The sequence below is a fragment of the Barbus barbus genome (assembly GCF_936440315.1).
Source record: "Barbus barbus genome assembly, chromosome: 39".
Taxonomy (NCBI): Eukaryota; Metazoa; Chordata; class Actinopteri; order Cypriniformes; family Cyprinidae; genus Barbus; species Barbus barbus.
In genome coordinates, this window is record NC_136717.1 from 14405662 (window position 1) to 14423270 (window position 17609).

The 17609-nt window shown below is 37.7% G+C and overlaps 1 protein-coding gene and 1 pseudogene across 2 annotated transcripts; both read left to right on the plus strand.

Moving 5' to 3' along the window:
- The first annotated feature begins 88 nt into the window (after positions 1-88).
- On the plus strand, positions 89-5224 carry LOC306858736 (cysteine-rich DPF motif domain-containing protein 1-like; annotated as a pseudogene). The gene is made up of 3 exons (XR_013786016.1): positions 89-188; positions 4620-4731; positions 4999-5224. The product of XR_013786016.1 is annotated as a cysteine-rich DPF motif domain-containing protein 1-like (transcript).
- A 2158-nt stretch (positions 5225-7382) lies between these two features.
- LOC306858737 (cyclin-dependent kinase inhibitor 1B-like) lies at positions 7383-10417 on the plus strand. Its single transcript, XM_079399418.1, has 3 exons — positions 7383-8105; positions 8270-8378; positions 8961-10417. Exons 1-2 carry the CDS (start codon positions 7658-7660, stop codon positions 8371-8373), a joined length of 552 nt encoding a protein of 183 aa, XP_079255544.1. The 5' UTR covers positions 7383-7657; the 3' UTR covers positions 8374-8378; positions 8961-10417.
- Positions 10418-17609: the final 7192 nt, after the last annotated feature.

Below are 17609 nucleotides of genomic sequence, written 5' to 3' on the forward strand. Positions count from 1 at the left end.
GGCGCGCTCTCAGGTCGCTTGCTCACTCAAAACAAACAGTTAGGATGCGTTTGAATGGGACGTAGCGGTTGTGTCGCACGGTTACCTAATGGATTTGAACGAAGGATCCGCTTCACCTGCGAGCTGTGTGAACTGTCCAGTCCCTACAGCCTCTTCGGCCAGAAGCCGCCAAACACCAGAGCAATAGTGTAAGTACAAATAGCGCGCGGTCTTCATATGCTAGGAAGAACATTACATTCCTGGCATATTTCTGAATCGGGCTGCCAAACTGCAAAATGACAAGCAAGGACTTAACGTTACCACAAGAACCGAAATTCTGTCCATCTCATATAACGTAAATCAGTGGTAACCAAGACTGTTTGTTATCAACATTCCTCAAAATATAGTATTTTGTGTTCCAGTTACACAGGTTTGCAACATTAGGGTGAGTAAATGATAAACGAATAGCCCATGTGGACATAATGTGACCAATCGTAATATTTGTACAGTAAAAATGGGAAAACGACACGCTGTAAAATCGTGCTCTGTCAGAATAACTTGGGTGACATTTGGTAAAGGTCGAGAGTAAATAATCCACTTCATTACGTGCATGATGATTTTTTTTATTAAGCAATGGGAATTTTGATCATTCAAAAAGGAGGAGAATCAATAGCCTATTGGAGAGCCATGCAATAGGGATTTTGATCTTGATCGTAGCTTCATAATCAGAGCTGGGTAGATTACTTACAAATTGTAATCCGTTACTGATTCCAGATTACATGACAAAAATTGTAGTCCGTTACATTATACATTTTAGGTAATGTAATCAGATTACCTTTAGATTTAACTCGTTTATCACATTGATTTAAATATGTAATCAGTTACTACCCAGCTCTGTTCATACTATATATATATATATATTCTATTTCAACCAAAGGGAAGGCGGTTGTAGACTATATAGTTATACCCTTTGATTGTCTTGAAACCTGTCTTGATTTTAAAGTTATATCTCCATCCCAACTCATCTCAGACTGTCAATGTTACGACCTGATCAGTGACAGGTGTCATGTTCCAGATCATTCATTATTATTACTTGAATTAAGTGTACGGCAACAAACTGGTTTTAATACAGATGAGATCAATCAGGAGTCAGTAAATAACGAGGCTTATAAAAGGTCTACCTGCAAGTTAGGTAGGCATGACCTAAAACAACCCTCAGAGAAATTAATTAAAGGTATAATGGAACTAGTTGATAAATTGCAAGTAGCACAAAACGAACAAGATGTCATAGATAATTGGTATAGTAGGGTATGTCATTTGTTGTATGATGAATTAGGAGGAGTAGAAATAAGACCAAAGTCATCTCACAAAATTCACAGGTTAAATAAACCTTTCTGGAATGAAGAGCTTAAAAATGTGTGGAAGTTAATGCGTAAAGCAGAGCATATTTATCTGAAATGTAAAGGTGGAAAAGAACTAAAACAACAATGCAGAGCGGAATTTAAATTGAGACAAAATCAGTTTGACAAAAGGTTAAGATATTTTAAAAGACAGTATAATAAGGGTTGTATTTTACAACTAGAGGATATGCATGCTACCAATCCGCAACGATTTTGGGATCAGATTAGAAAACTCGGGCCCAAAAGATATAATAAAATACCATTTGAAATATATGATAATAAGGGTCGAATAGTCTCAGATGTCTCACAGGTATTGCAGGAATGGGAAAAGTGTTTTTCAGATTTATTTTCGGGTAACCAAGAAATGGATTGTTTTGATTCAGTTTTTCTAAATGAAATCTGTCTTCTTAATTGCAAGTTAGAAAGAGAAGCATCTCACCCCTCTGATCATGAAAATGTGCTAAATGCAGATATTAATGAGGAGGAGGTGCAGAAAGCTATTGATGCCCTGAAAGTGGGAAAGGCTTCTGGTATTGATATGTTGACAAATGAAATACTGAAATGTCCGTTATTTAAAGATCTCCTTTCTATCTTATTCAAATTTTGTTTTGAAAATGGGCTCATTCCCTCTATGTGGTACAAGTCTATTATTAGTCCAATACCGAAATCTATAAAAAATGACCCCAGAGTACCAGCTAATTACCGGGGAATTAGCTTATTGAGTACAACATACAAATTATATACATCTATTCTTAATAACAGGCTCATGGCCTACCTAGAAGAAAATGATCGTTTAGTAGAGGAGCAGAACGGTTTCAGAAAGGCAAGAGCCTGTGTGGATCATGTATTTTCTATCACTACTGTAGTTAGAAATAGATTAATGCAAGACAAACCATCATTTGTTTGTTACATTGATTTTCAAAAAGCTTTTGACTCTGTAAACAGAGATTTATTATTTTATTGTCTTTCGGGAGTAGGGCTAGAGGGAAGGTTTTACTGGGCCTTACAATCATTGTATAAAGACCCTCAAGTTTGTGTTAAAGTTAATGAGTATTATTCAGAGTGGTTCCCTACACCACAGGGGGACTGTCTCTCCCCTACCCTGTTTGCCATATTTATTAATAATTTGGCACAGGAAATAAAAGCTCTTGGTCTGGGTATAAATTATGATGGGGATAACACACTAGACATACTACTTTATGCAGATGACATAGTCTTGGTGGCGGAAAATGAAGAACATCTTCAGAAGATGTTAAAGTGTGCCGAAAAATGGTGTGGGAAGTGGAGACTTAGAGTCAACCATAGTAAAACACAGATTATGCATTTTAGAAAATCTGAGCATAGAAGAAGCAAGTTTCAGTTTTATTTTTGGGGCCACAAGTTGGATTATGTTGAACATTATAAATATCTGGGCTTTATTTTGGACGAGTATTTGAATTACAAGCATGGTATATGCACATTGGCCGAATCTGCTAGTAGAGCGCTTGGGGGTGTAATAGCAAAAACGAAACAGTTGGGAAACTTGGGATATGCTACCTATTCCAAATTATTTCAGGCCTGTGTTTGTCCTGTCATGGACTATATGGCAGGAATATGGGGCTCAAAAATAAAAGTGAGAGGAGAGATGGTACAAAATAGAGCAATACGTTATTTCCTAGGAGTCCACAAATTTACTCCAATCTTAGCAATAACGGGAGATATGGGTTGGGAACCAAGCGAAGTAAGGTGGAAAGGTAGTATGATGGCTTTATGGAATAGATTGGTGAAAATGCCTGAGAACAGAGTTGCTAAGAAAATATTTAACTGGGACGTGTTTGTAAAGGGTGCATGGGCATGTGAAGTACAGGACATATTTACACAAATTGGAGCTCCTGACCTTTTTCAAAATATAAACATAGTATATATACTTGCTGCAAAGGAAGTTTTATTAGATACACATAAAAGTAAATGGTCACAAGATATATTCCTTAAACCAAAATTAAGAACATATAGAATAATAAAGAGTTGTTTTGGAAATGAAAAATATGTATGTGCTCCCATATCAAAAAAACAGAGATCATTGTGCGCTCAGCTCCGTTCTGGAGTTTTGCCCCTGCACCTGGAAACAGGACGTTATAGGGGAGTGCCAGAGGAAGAAAGAATCTGTCATTATTGTAATATTGATATAGAGAATGAGTTTCATTTTGTGTTTTACTGCCCTTTATACCATGAGATGCAGCTGAAGTTGTTTAAAAAGTGTAAAACTACAGATTTGATGTGGTTGAATGATGCGGATAGACTAAAGTGGTTTTTTGATTATAAGGTATTCGCCCTTGCTGATTATCTAGAAAAAGCCTGGGCAAAGAGAACAAAAAGTACATTTAGGTGAAACACTAAATCTGTAATTCTTTATTTTATTTTTTTCACTTTTATGTACCTCTTTATTTATTTATGCATGTGTTAACCTACTGTGAAGTATGTTACCATCTACAGGAAGTGAATGTTATAATTTGAAGTGGTCCTATTTGGACATGACACAATAATAAAATTCATTCATTCATATATATAATCATACAATTTTACTGTGATTTACAGGGGACACCAAATTGAACATTCAGTGAAACAATATTAGAAATATATTGTAAGCATATAATAAATATAAAAAATTAAGCATATTTAGTACAAGAATCATTAGACGTTTAAAGAGTGTATTTTATCAGCCACTATCCTTCAAACCTCTAGATTTTACTCATTTGTCAGCAAGACGATTTGAATAATTAAAAAAAATATATATGTAGTGTTCACTTTGCATTTATATATTTTAATAAGTAGAGGTTAGAATAAGTATGCCGTTTAATTTGAACCTAAACAGCTGATATGCCAAATGACAATAGAGCGTTATTTCACCCATTTTATTTTCCCAAATGTTATTTGAAACATTAAAGCAGACACTTGCGTTTAATATACCGTTTATTTAGATGAAATCATCTTTGTAAAGTTGTGCTGTTTTGTCCCTTGTTGTCGTCTAACAATTTGCAGTATTTCAATGTCCTGATCTGTAAAATGTGTTTCCTGAAATCAGTGCTTATCACAACAGACACAGAAAGGTCATGTAGGTTTCTGATTTCTGAGCTAAAAGCTCATTGGTATGTTTGTAGTAGGCCATTTAACACTCTACTTTGATTTAAATATCTAATCAATGGCACGTTGTTGAATAATTGCATGTGTTGTCAGTGATGTGCTTTGTCGTTTGTCCTGCAGGCTCTTGGAGGAATGTTACGGCATGAAGGATCCCTTCAGCCCAGAGAGAGAAAAGTTTCTGGTTTTAGGATCCAAGTGCTGTCTGTGCAGTAAGTCGGTGTGTGGGGGAACGGTACGTGTAGCTTTGATGATAAAATAAAAAACCACAGCTCTCCAATAGGCTATTGGTTTCCCTCCTTTTTGAATGAATCAGTGAAAGAAATAATGTATAAAAATCTTCCATCGCTTCCTTTGTTGAAAAATGTAAAGATATAGATTAAACAATATTTTTATGCTGGTATGTAGTGAAGAACAATACAGCAGGATCATTATGATATATATATATTTATTGAAATCAGTGTCAACATATCAATAAGCTTGTGTTTGTTTTTTCTGACAGGACTGCAGTCTATTCTACACCAAGCGCTTTAGTTTGCCCTGATCACCTTCAGCAGTTTCCAGAAGAGGTTCAGAACGAGGTGCTGAGGAAAAAGAGTGTCCAGAAGACGTCCTCTTCATGATGCTGGAATGATTTAGTGAGGACGCTAGTGAGCCATCTGGGCAGACACACAATATTAACCTTTTTTTTTTGTATTTCTATGTCTTGCGCAACTGGAGGCAGCAGAACATGTTTTGATTAAAATCATATCATTTACTGTGATGAGTTTTATGATAGTGATAAATGCCTTGTGTTGCATGTAGAAACTTTAAAATAAACGATGCGTATGTTTGTGTCATTGGTTGTGATTTATTTGATGTCTGATGTAGGTGAGTCTCAAACCGGTTGTTGGAGTGCACGCCTGTTGTGAGCATGCAAATGCTACTGCTACAGCTACACCACCAGACCTGCCGCTTTCTCGATTCTTCCGGCCCTGAGTTGAACCTGACTTTGTTGCAAAAACCACAGCTAAGTAGTGAAGTATAAGTTCCAGCACATACACCCTTGGAGATCTGTGGCTCAGCGGTCTGAGCACTGGCAGACAATGTCAGAAATCCCTGGTTCAAATCCAGCCAGAGCTTCACAATTAATCAACTGCAGTGGGTGGAGGACTGGACCCAACCAAGGGTGGAGCAGACTGGAGATGGAACCAGAGTGGAATACTTGGCTGACAGGACCAGCGATGGAGCATTGACATTGCTGGAGACTGGACCAGATGGAGGAGCATGTGGAATGGCAACCAAAGCAGTGAGAGACATGAGTGATGACAGCACCTGAAGAAGGGGGACCATGACTGTGGTCCCCCCCCCGGCCTCCAAGACAATGACCAGCAGCGGTTATGCACTTTTAAGGAAGGGCTGGCTAAAAATGACTTAACCATTCATGGTTGCCCTCCAATGGAGACTAGTACACAACCCACTAGATGGCAATGTGCTACTCTTTTTGGCATCTAGAACCCAAAGTTGACTTCACGATACTGCTGTGGTTCTATGCATTTAGCTCAAGTTATCAATTCACTCATCTAAAATACACACTGATTTATGTAGACCAGTGCATCATGTCACATTTTGAAAATGCAGTGAACATATAGGCCTGTGATTTCCACAGAGCTGGAACATTTCAGCTACTTATTACTGGTAATGCAAAAGTCTGCCACAGATAAGCTGCCTGCCAACTATGACCTCAGGCTTGGCAGAGAGATAACAAATCACACAGTGTTCCCATCAGACCAGATTTATGACATGGTCACACACGCATTATAAAGTTTGGCTGTAATCTTTTTAACACCTTGATGACATTTATTGTTGCCGATTTAGACAATTGGCAAACCACAATTTTAATCTGCTACTGTGTTGCCAGATCATCAACAATGTTTCATACTTAGAAAAAACTTTACCCAAACATTTGCAACCTTTTTCACTCCAAGGCCCTCGCTTTCCATAAAAGCCATACAGCCCTTATTTAATTTGTTTCAAACCATATTGTAATCTAAGGGCCAATGATTTCCTGGATTTACTCAACTTAAAAGTTCACAAACTTAGCTTCCTTCTTTCTTTCCCCAGGCAATCTACCTCACAAACAGGTAAATGTTTTCCCCTTCATGCAATAAAAAAAATATATATATATATTTTTACCACCCTACATTCTAGTACATCCCTACATCTTATATTCTATTTATAGCACATCTGTACAATTTATTTTATTTTTATTTATATATACACGTGTATTTTATTCACATCTTATTTTTATTATACCTGTGCTGTTGTCTCTGTATACTGGGAGCTTGTGACCTTAAAACAAATTCCCTGTGCGCAAACATACTTGGCAATAAAGCTCTCTCTGACGTCTGAAATATTTTACAGCTTGAAAATTTGCATATTTAAAAGATTTCCTCAAAGAAATGTCTACAACATTTTAACATTTCAATCATTTCCGTGGTTTTGCTGGTCTACAAATCACGCTTTTAACATTAAGCCACCTTCTTCAAAGAATGGTTTCTTCCTCAAAAGAAACAATAGTTAAGAGATTAAGCTCAAATAACAAAGAACTGAATTGTTTCCTCGCTTTTTTTCTTCCTTTCACTCATTTTAATGACTGTGTTGTCTCATTTTTAGATCATCTCGAGGGCCCCAGTCACGACAGCTGCCGTATCACAACTTTTACACCAAATCGCACATAAACGAGTGTCGCTGGCTTAGAATAAGCGGACCTGGCAACACGGGACTGCGGGAAGCCCGAGTCTCTAGTATTTGTATCGTTTTTCACTGATGGGCGGGCCCCGCGCTCCACCGGCCAATGAGAAGCGTCTTCTGTTTAAATAGCCTTCGCTGTCAATCTTTTTTTCCACTGCCAGTTTACTTGCGATCGCCATATTGGGTGCTCGCCTACCCGAATGACTCGTCTGTTTTTCTTCGGAATTACTACGAGACGGCATCGGAGTCGCGCGCTGTTTTCATGACTTGTTTTTCACGCGCCTTCACCTTTCCGCACGCATTCGCGCGTTTGTTATGCGTGCGCTCTGCGTCTCGCTCGGCTCTCTCGGGAAGAAGGATCGCTCTTAGTTAGACCGCGTCTGGCTCGATTGCGACTGCGATTCTCGGGACGAACTTTCACGTGCAAGATGTCAAAAGTGCGCGTCTCCAATGGAAGCCCGCCGCTGGAGAGGGTGGACGCGAGGCAGGCGGATCACGCCAGGCCGCCGGTCTGCAGAAGCCTCTTCGGCTCCGTGGATCGCGAAGAGTTCGCGAGGGACGTCAAGGAGCAAATGCTGGAGATGGAGAAAGCGTCCAAGGAAAAATGGAATTACGACTTCGCCAAAAACGAGCCGCTCGCGCCTGGCGACTACGAGTGGCAGGGGGTGGACGCGAAAGAGGTTCCGGAGTTTTACACCAGAGAGCCTCACGCAAAACAGGATACCTCGACCGGGACAGTGGATCATAACGGGAACCACGACTATTTGTTGACAACGAGCGCACAGGGGGACTCTGACAACGCGGAGCACGGGAGTCGCTCGGATTGCCGAACGGCGCTGACCACGCCGAGAAAAAGACCGTCGACAGAGGATCAGGGTAAATGTTTTGGGAGTCTCGGTGCTCTTGCGTTATTTGCGCGCAGATATCGGGGGACAAACAGTTTGCCCTCCCGACCGTGCGTAATGCTGAAACTGCTTGCTTTCGCGGACTTGCTCGCAAATGAAGTCGCTTTTCTAACACCATCTAAATTCTTTCGATAGATCTTCCTTGCCAAAGTAAAAGAGCCAACGTCCAAGCGACCGAGGCGAACTGCTGTCCAGAGACGAGTTCGCACGCGCCCAGCAAGTCGGATCCCAAAACGTAAACAAGGTGAGTTTTGTGCGCGCCGTCTGGTGCATGACTTATTTTATGCATTCATGTAAACGCGTGTTACTTTAATGCTAAAAAGATCGCGTTTAATATAGCTTTTGTTATTATATATATATTATTGTTCTCTCGGTTTTATTGTTGTACGCTAAAACGTTAAAGAATGTTCGTTCCTTGACGCGTGCTCGTCCACGCGTTCGCAGTGTAGAAAGCGTTTGGTTTGGTCTTTTAAAACAAACGCTCGTTTTGACATTCTGTCACCGCGGGAGTGACAGTCGAGTCAAACGGGACCCAAATACATAACATTGTAGTAACACGTCAGCAGGTCTCATGTAGGGTGTGCGCGTGGGAGGAGGAGGGGGTCTGGGTTCACAATGCAGACTTATACTTGCGCGCAAAATTCCTCGCTTTTCATTCGCGCTATCGCGCGCTATCGCTCCTGTTTTAAACGCGCCTTGGAGATGGCCGTTTGTTTTATTTTTCTGTGTCGTTTATTTCATGCATTGTGTCATTGTGAAGTGTTTGCAAGCGCGTTCAACTTATTTCCTTTGCTAATCAACTTTTCCTCCCCCTTGTTCCCTGCAGAGATAGATGAAGAAGACTATTTTCTCCATCAAATACTTCAAGAGCTTTATGATGTAAACAGGGACAGCGGTTGAAAATTACAAATCGAGCCTTGGAGAGGCTGTATAAGCACTGAATTTTTACACTAAAGTTTTGGCACTCACAGAATATATTTGCCTCAAAAGCAGACAATGTAGCAGTGTGCAATTGGAGTTTCGTTTGTTCTTTTACTACCTATGTATATAATTTCATTTTATATGTAGCACATTTCAATGTAATATTAAGATAAAAAATCATTTATAAATGGAGTGCGTTTGACTTGAAGAATTGCTGTGCAGTTTTCAAAACGTCTCCTCAAAATGAACCCTTTTAAAGTAAATATAACACAGACACACACAGACTCTCCCACACACACACACACACCATTTCCCTTTAATTAGGTTTAACAACCCCATTGTCTCAGTTTTGGCTGGATCAGGATGTTAACAGTCAGAAATACACCTTCATGTGTATCAGTATTGTGCTCAACAGCAGCAGCACAACCTTGGTTATTTTTTTTTAAGTTGCACAAATGTCACTGTTTGAAAAGCAGACTTTTTTCACCCTCTGTGATCTTGCTAAATTAAAATGATTTGATGTTTGCATTAATACTGTTCATGTTTATTGGTACTTATGATTTTAGCAGCCAAAATTACAACACGTTGGGCATGGGGTGTTCTTCTCTGAAGGGACTGTGACTCCTAGTGTGGTATTAAGGTTTTCATACTTTTTTACAGTATTGTTATATCCCCGGGTTATTCCACTAATTAAATTTTTTCTTAATTTTTTTCTAAATTATTTCAGTTTTTTTTGCCATAAAGATGCAAATTCACATGAACTACAAATCCTACTGAGTACACATTTAAAAAAGAAAAAGAAAAGTGCAACTGTAGTGACCAATTGATTTTCTTATTTTTGTTTTTTGTCAATTGTTTTTTTTTTTCTTCTATTCATTGCTGTGTAGCATAATGTACATATAAATATGTATTTCTTTTTTTTTCTTTAACACTGGGCCATACAATTAAGAACAATGTTAGTCCATGAAGCCACTTCTTTGCTACAATATATTTGGCTTTCGTGTTATACATGACATGGCGCTATGATAAAAAAATAAAAAGAAAGTAAAAACCGTCAAAATATTAAATTAAGACGTTACACTGCACGTGTGTAAAACATTGAAGTGTACCTGTGTGTACAGAAGAGAAAAAAAGAGAAAAAAAAACACTGAGGAAATTATACTAACTTATTTGTCAAGCTTTTTGTTGTTTATGACTATCCAAAGTGGCATTTGTGCATTTTCTGTATGTACTTCTTTTTATAGTTTTTTTTCCCTCCACAAATTTGTGCAAGGTTGCAAGCTGAGCCTATTAAAAATTTGATGTGGATTGTGTACTGCTTTATAAATGAGATGATTAAACCATAATGACATGAACACCTTCACATGACTCCTTTTCATTATATTGTGCAGGAAAAAATTCGGAATGAAAACACACTCTTAGGGGAAACTTAAATACACTTCTCACACCCTGCATTAGAAAAAGCCTCAAACTGACCTTAAGCTGTGCTAAAAACCTAAATACCTTTAAAACAAATCATAAAAGAAATGATAAATACATCACTCTCTGGTGCTAAACTGGTATGTGGCAGAATGAAACCTATGGAATTTAGTGTTTAGTGTGCCTTTTTTTTTTTACAACCCACACAAGCACCTGTACACAAATGCACAATTATTCTATTTAAACTGCACCCACTTTTATTTTATTTAGTGATATTGAACAAGGCAGGACAAACACGCTTTTAAAAATGGATTTTCTTATGTAGTGTAATACATGTGATATATTAACCTGCTATTAAACTGTTGCCACATTTCAGATCGACTTTTAGATTGACTTCAAATAATATGTTACATGTAATATTTCATATTAAATGTAAATAGCAAAGAAGCTCTGTGTTGAATTTCAATCTGACGCTTTTAAAAAATAAAACAAAACATAAAAAAACCTTGGCACTGCTAAATACTACAACTGACCCCAGTATGTTTTGTTTTAATATATTAATAAACACAATGGTTCCAACTGTATTACTCAAAACACGCTGTCAAATCGAAACGCTGTTTGACTTTAAAGTGTTTGGTCGCGCGTGTTGACTTGCAAAAAGACACACACCCTCAAATATTTATCGCGATTACAGATAACGTACGTGGTCACGTTGAACTTATTCTGCTCGTACATTATCCTTGTAATATACAGGGTATTTTCGGTGAATTTTTACAGCTTGCGCACCGTTTGGTTACCTAGAACTCAACGTGCAACAAGTTTGTGCGTAAAGCTGCTGCGTTTCTAACACACGACCTGCGGAGCTCCCTGCTTCAATTCAGAAAAAAAACAAGGACACGTCCCGAGCGGGGTGGGGGGGGGGGGGGGGGGATACTGACATACGGTTTGTCCAATCAGACAACTATTAAGAAAAACACACCACTTACTGTAGCCACTGAGAGTGGCTTTGCGCGCGCTGAGGCTGGAGTAAGAGTGTGTTTGTACAGAGTGTTCTGCTCGTGAAGCACAACCCAGAATAAGAGCCATTGGTCAGACTGATATTTCTGCTGATGTTTGCGAAAGGGAAGGGAGAGGTGAGTTTGGCCCGAGGGTTAAATCGCAAGGATCTTTCTAAAGCCCCGTCCTCCTGCTGCTCAAATATCACGGCTGCATAGAAGACGACGAAACACACAGCGGTCGTATTTTACACGAGCGAACGAGAAATTATTTTCTCAACAATAACTCCGTTTTTACTTTAAAGCATTTTTAACATTACGACACGCCGGTGACGTGCGTGAAAATGTTACTGGGTCATATAGCTACATATAGGGCAGGCTAGCTGTGGCTGGGCATGTCGCCAGACCTTATATGTGACATTTAAACCGTGGAAGAGTTATATAAACTGCAAGTTATATAAAAACGTTAGAAAAGTTACATAAAAACAATTAATGACAGCAGAAATGTAAGGGGCAGCAGAGAAAATTAGGCCTATAATCCAATTAAATAATGTAAATAATAAAATAAAATGTGTAAGGTGTTACAATAAATAGTAAAATACACAAATTGTCATAACATCCTTGTCGTCCCGTTTATTGGATGCTACTGTCGTTTAATGTGTTCACTTGTGTATCTAACAGCTTTAGCAATTTCTGGAATCTTAGTCTAGAGAAAAATCAAATATTAAAATTTAAGAATAATCAGTTTTGAACCAATTGGACTAAAAAAAAAATTATTAGCCTACTATGTAACTACATCCCTTATACACTGCAAGTGATGTATTTTTACACACTTCACTTCATTTGGTACACAAGATCTGATAAGCCTTTTATAGAAAAAGATAAATTCCTAAAAATATACATTTATTTATATTTATTCATTTATTACTATTTTTATTAAGTCTTGGATCAGACAGTTAAGGAAAACATTGGAGTGTCCGGCATACAGAAGAACTCCTACAATAAATATCCCAGGATGTGAATGAATGAAGAGAGTGTGTCGAGCATTTTGTGTTACTACATTTTTCCATGACTTCCCTAACTTCCTTGTTATTTTACAGTTTTCATGATTTATTATAATAAAAAGTGAAAATAATAATAAAAACAATAATAAAGTCTCAAAATATAAAATAATCACCCTTAAGATTTATAATAAAATGCTTTGTAGAGTGGAAATCATTGATACCCGCACGGCTTCTTACACTAAAGAAAACCATTCATATTATACGTGATTTTTTTCTTTTGTTTTTTACACAAACATCTTTCCACGAAAAATCAAACAGGCTTGTGGTCAAATCAGTGAGAAAAGCACTATTACTGACACAACACACCCCTTCATCAGATGAATCAATATGCTCAAAACCTCTTTCTGAGAAGACCTAATTGGTTTGTACTCCTCCGGTCAATAAGCGATTAAGCAATGCGCAGCTTCTTGAACTGGCAGCCTGCCATGACGTGAGCCTTGGTAAACACTAATAGCAGGCTGATGAAATCAGTAATTATAATACAAAAACAGCAGAGGGCTTCACATTTGTGCAGCTGTAAACCACCAGTGACAACGCCCTTGCTTGGCCTATGCGGTAACTTGATACAAATTTGGTTTTTAATATAAAATTAGATTTGAAAATAAATATTTTTAAATTATTCATTTACTTGCATTTCCACAAGAAAAGGGGATTTTTCTTTACCTCGTTCACATTTCCGATGTCAGCCATGGCAACACTTGTGTAATACAGCTTGGCTGGAAGAAAAAGAAAATTAGATATAAAAAATTAAATGTTATTAGAAGGCATTAACAATATATAACTTCATATTATTATTACTATTATTATTATTATTATTATTATTATTATATACATGGGGGCCCCAAAAAGTATTTGGACAATGAATAATGAAGCAATGTGCACAGTCACATTAAAACAAAATTAAAAAATAATAATTAAAAAAGTAAAAATTAAATGGCATTGCATACCAAATTATGCTAGAGCCTCGCACTTCACTTTTCCAATTTTTCTTTACGCCCTTCACATTCGAGATGTCAGCCAAGGCAACACTTGACAGCTTCACTGCAAAGAAGCTTGACTGCATAAATTAAATATCCCAAGTACTGAAATTATATATATATATATATATATATATATATATATATATATATATATATATATATATATATATATATATATATATATATATATATATATATATATATATATATATATATATATATATATATACACACATACACATTTTCTTAGCTACATTTTTTATTATTTTGAATAAATTGATCATTTTTCATGGATGTATGAAATCAGTTTCCACAGGTGTCCTCGTGGTGTAGTTCATCATGTTAACATATGAATACGTTTCACAACATTTGACAACTAGAAAGTGTCCAAGACTTTTTGTCTTCATTTTCAACAATCTATCAATTGCTTCATATTTTAAAACCTAATAAACTTAATTTTGTGACGGAAAAGTGTGCTTGTGCTATATTTGATACATATTTTTAATTATTTCTCAAGTGTCCAAATACTTTTTGGGTGTCATTTATATTTATTACTACAATGATTCAACCGGTTTTAAGGTACAGAACAACTATAGGCAGGCGTACAGCTGGCAGAGATGGTCAGCTACACTCAACTTCTGACCTTGAGTTGTGCATCTCCCTGCACCTCATAAAGGAGAGGATGATATCACGGAACAAAACAAACGAATGCCAGAGATGACCTCGCGTACCGTAGGCTGCTGACGATTGAGTGGTGGTTCGCTCTTGTCTTCACCACCTTCTATTTACACATGCTGCATTCGCTCGCTCGCGAGTAATTACAGAGTCCTGCTCTCTGAGATCAGCTCTTAGATATGTGCAGAGCCGCAATCTCAGATCTCAACGCCTGCAACAATAAGGTGTGGAGCGGCCAAATTTCCCTCCAGCCCTGTCAAACTAACACCACATTTCCAGGACAAAATTAGCTGAAGGCTAATTTAACAACCTTGCAGATAATGAGAGGAGAAGGATCGTAAAATCAGAAAATGTTTACAGCTGGCCCTATTAATAGATATTTTGCACAGCTCCGCACATGACCTCATATTTGGCCTTCCCGTTGGGAATGAAACCTTTGTGAATCTCAATCTTATTTTGGAAATGCTACGTACCATCTGTTTCGCATTGTTATTAATTTGAGTGAGTTTTATGAGCCTCAGTGTGCTTTTTTTTTTCGTTTCTCGGCCTCTCTTTGCCCAGCAGTCATGTGTCTTGGCTGTCCTCTGCTCAACTAGAAACCTGTGTCGGCCAAGCAGAGAAACAACCTCTGGCGGATATTCAGTTGGCCCAAAATGTGTCCAAAAGAAGGATGTAAACAGTCACCTTTGCCAGCGGGTTTTTTTTTTTTTGTGTTCTGGCTCTCAAAGCTCAACGTCGTGCTGTGAACTTCACATGCATGTGTGTTTTTGGTTTGCTCAGTGTTGTACTCGTTGGGTCAACCAAATTTTCCCCTCCCTTGTGCATTCACTCTTTATCTGTACTGATCAACTGCCTTTCATTTCTTTTATCTAATCCTATCTTTTTACAGGCAAAAAAGGATGTAACCGAGAAAACATAATAAGTACTGACTCTTTTAACAGAAATATGTGTGTGTACACTCATATATACTCACGCAGGTACAGTGGTGGCCAAAATGATCAGAACACTAGAATTTTCACCAGCTAAAAAATGGTTTTAGTCAGTTAGTTCTATCTTTTGCTGTAGTGTGTCAGAAGGAAATATCAGTTTACATTTCCAAACATTCATTTTGCCATTAATTGTAATAATTCAGTGAGATTTTTGTTTGCACAAGGAGTCTGACAACAGCCAGTGCTCCACACAGAGATCTGATCTCATCATCATCCCGTCTGTCTGGAGTAACATGAAGAAACAGAACAAACTGAGACAGACTGAATCCAGAAGAACTGTGGCAACATCTCCAAAATGCTTCAAGAGACCTACCTGCAAAGCTACCTGAAAAACTACGCTCAAGTACACCTAGGGCAAAATCTGTTTTAAATGCAAAGGATGGTCACAACAAATGTTGATTTAAATTAGTTTATAGAAGTTAACTGATAAAGATAATCTATAAGGGTGTTTTCACACTTGGTCCTTTTCAGGGGTCTGAGCACAGTTCACATGATTTTTGGCCCATATGTGAACACTCCAAACGATCTCAGACCCCTCAGAAGCGAACCGAACCGAGACCGCCTCGGCAGGTGGTCTGAGTACGGTTGGCTTTCGGTTAAAGGTACGGTTCGCTAAAAACATGCATTGTGAACACAAAATGGCCCGGGCTCGCTTGATTTTTCCATTCGTGAATCCTGATGTTGTTTGGTCATTAGATGTCTCCGTACAAATCAGTTGTTCATAATAGCAGCTTCCTCTGGTAGATCTCTACAAATTATTCGCTCACAACATACACTCGTTTATTTTAATTTCATCTGCTTTCAGGCTGTGTAAGAGTGATGCGGCTGTGTGCCTTGCCAGTTTAGGGTTTTACGAGTGGGAACATCCTTTCGGGGGCTACAACTCCACTAACTACACTCTCTTTAGCGCCTAAGTTTTTTTTTTTTTCTCAATCGAATGTAAACATCTGGGAAAGTAATCGCTTGTGTATCAATATACTGATCTGTACATTACTGTAGTTCTAGTACAGCAGCCTAATATGAGAATCGGTAGAATCTATGTTATTTATACAATTAATAATATGCACTTAATTTTTTTCATTTGATTACTACATTTCTTACTTAAACGCTGCTTTTAAGGATACCTATATTGTACCTGAAAAATTTAAAGCAGTTTATTATATTTTCTTTTATTTGTCCAGTTTATTATTTTTTTCTATCTCAACGTCAATGCCTTTTCTGCGGGGTCCTTGAAAAGTCTTAAATTTAATTGTATCAAATCTAAGGCCATAAAAAGTACAATGGGGACAGAAAGACACAAATTGCCATACAGCTTAATGTGATTATTAAAATTAAAAAGGCTATTACCAATTTCATTGGATGCTGCTTTGTGTACTGCCAAACTTATATTTATGACGTTCTGAAAGCGCCACCTGCTGGCGGAAAATGATTTTGCATTTTTAATCAGCCCTTCTGGTTTAATAAAATAACTGATTAAACCAGCCATTAAACCATTAAAATAATAATTGATACTTTTGACTCTTTTCTTAAAAATAGTTTAAAGGCTGAAATGTGAAGTTTATAATTTGATTATTTCTTTAATATTTTTTTGAAAACCTGTAGGCCTATCTGAACTGTAAATCATGATTTTTATAATCATTTTACAGTTTAATATGTTACCATTGACATTGCCCTCCCCCACTAAAAAACTAAACTTTTTGGGGAAGTCGTGGCCTAATGGTTAGATTAGATTACAATTTTGGAGGCCATAATGTCAGCCATCAAACACTGAACTGGATTAGATCCAAAAAGCAACAGTCTGAACACAAAGAGGTCTGAGACACCATTACTGCTTAAGTGGACCAAAAAAGGATCTAAGTCCTCTTTCAGGAACAGCAACAGTGTGAATATAAAGAAAGGGACCTTTTTCACTTGGTCCACCTCTTGGTCCATTTAAAGGGGTCTGGGTTCGGTTCTTTTAAAGAAGACTCAAGTGTGAAAACACCCTAAGTGAACCAGAAAGAGAACCAGCTGAAAGTGACCTCAGTTTACGTATAGTGAAATCAAAAGAGAACCCAGTTCTTTTTTTGGTCCTCTGCAGCACTGAAGTGATCCCAGACACTTTGTTGTTCACACTACAACTTCAAAAGACCGCAGCTTGAGTGCAGCAGTTGGATGCTGGAGTCTGGAAAATTTGGATGATAAAGTGGACAGGGAAAGGGGGTGAGGAAAGCCGGCAATCCCTGATCATGTCATCGGTCAAGACATTTGCAGAGCATTAACAACACATTTCAGTTAAGTTTAAAATGAAAAGGGAACATTATTTATAAAGTTCATGCAACTTCCTTTTTACTCAAATAAGATAGTGACAGTTGTAAAATGTTTCTGTGTTCCTTTTAAAACAAATTCACAATAAGCTGCATTTCATTGTTCAGTTTCAGTGATTATTGTTT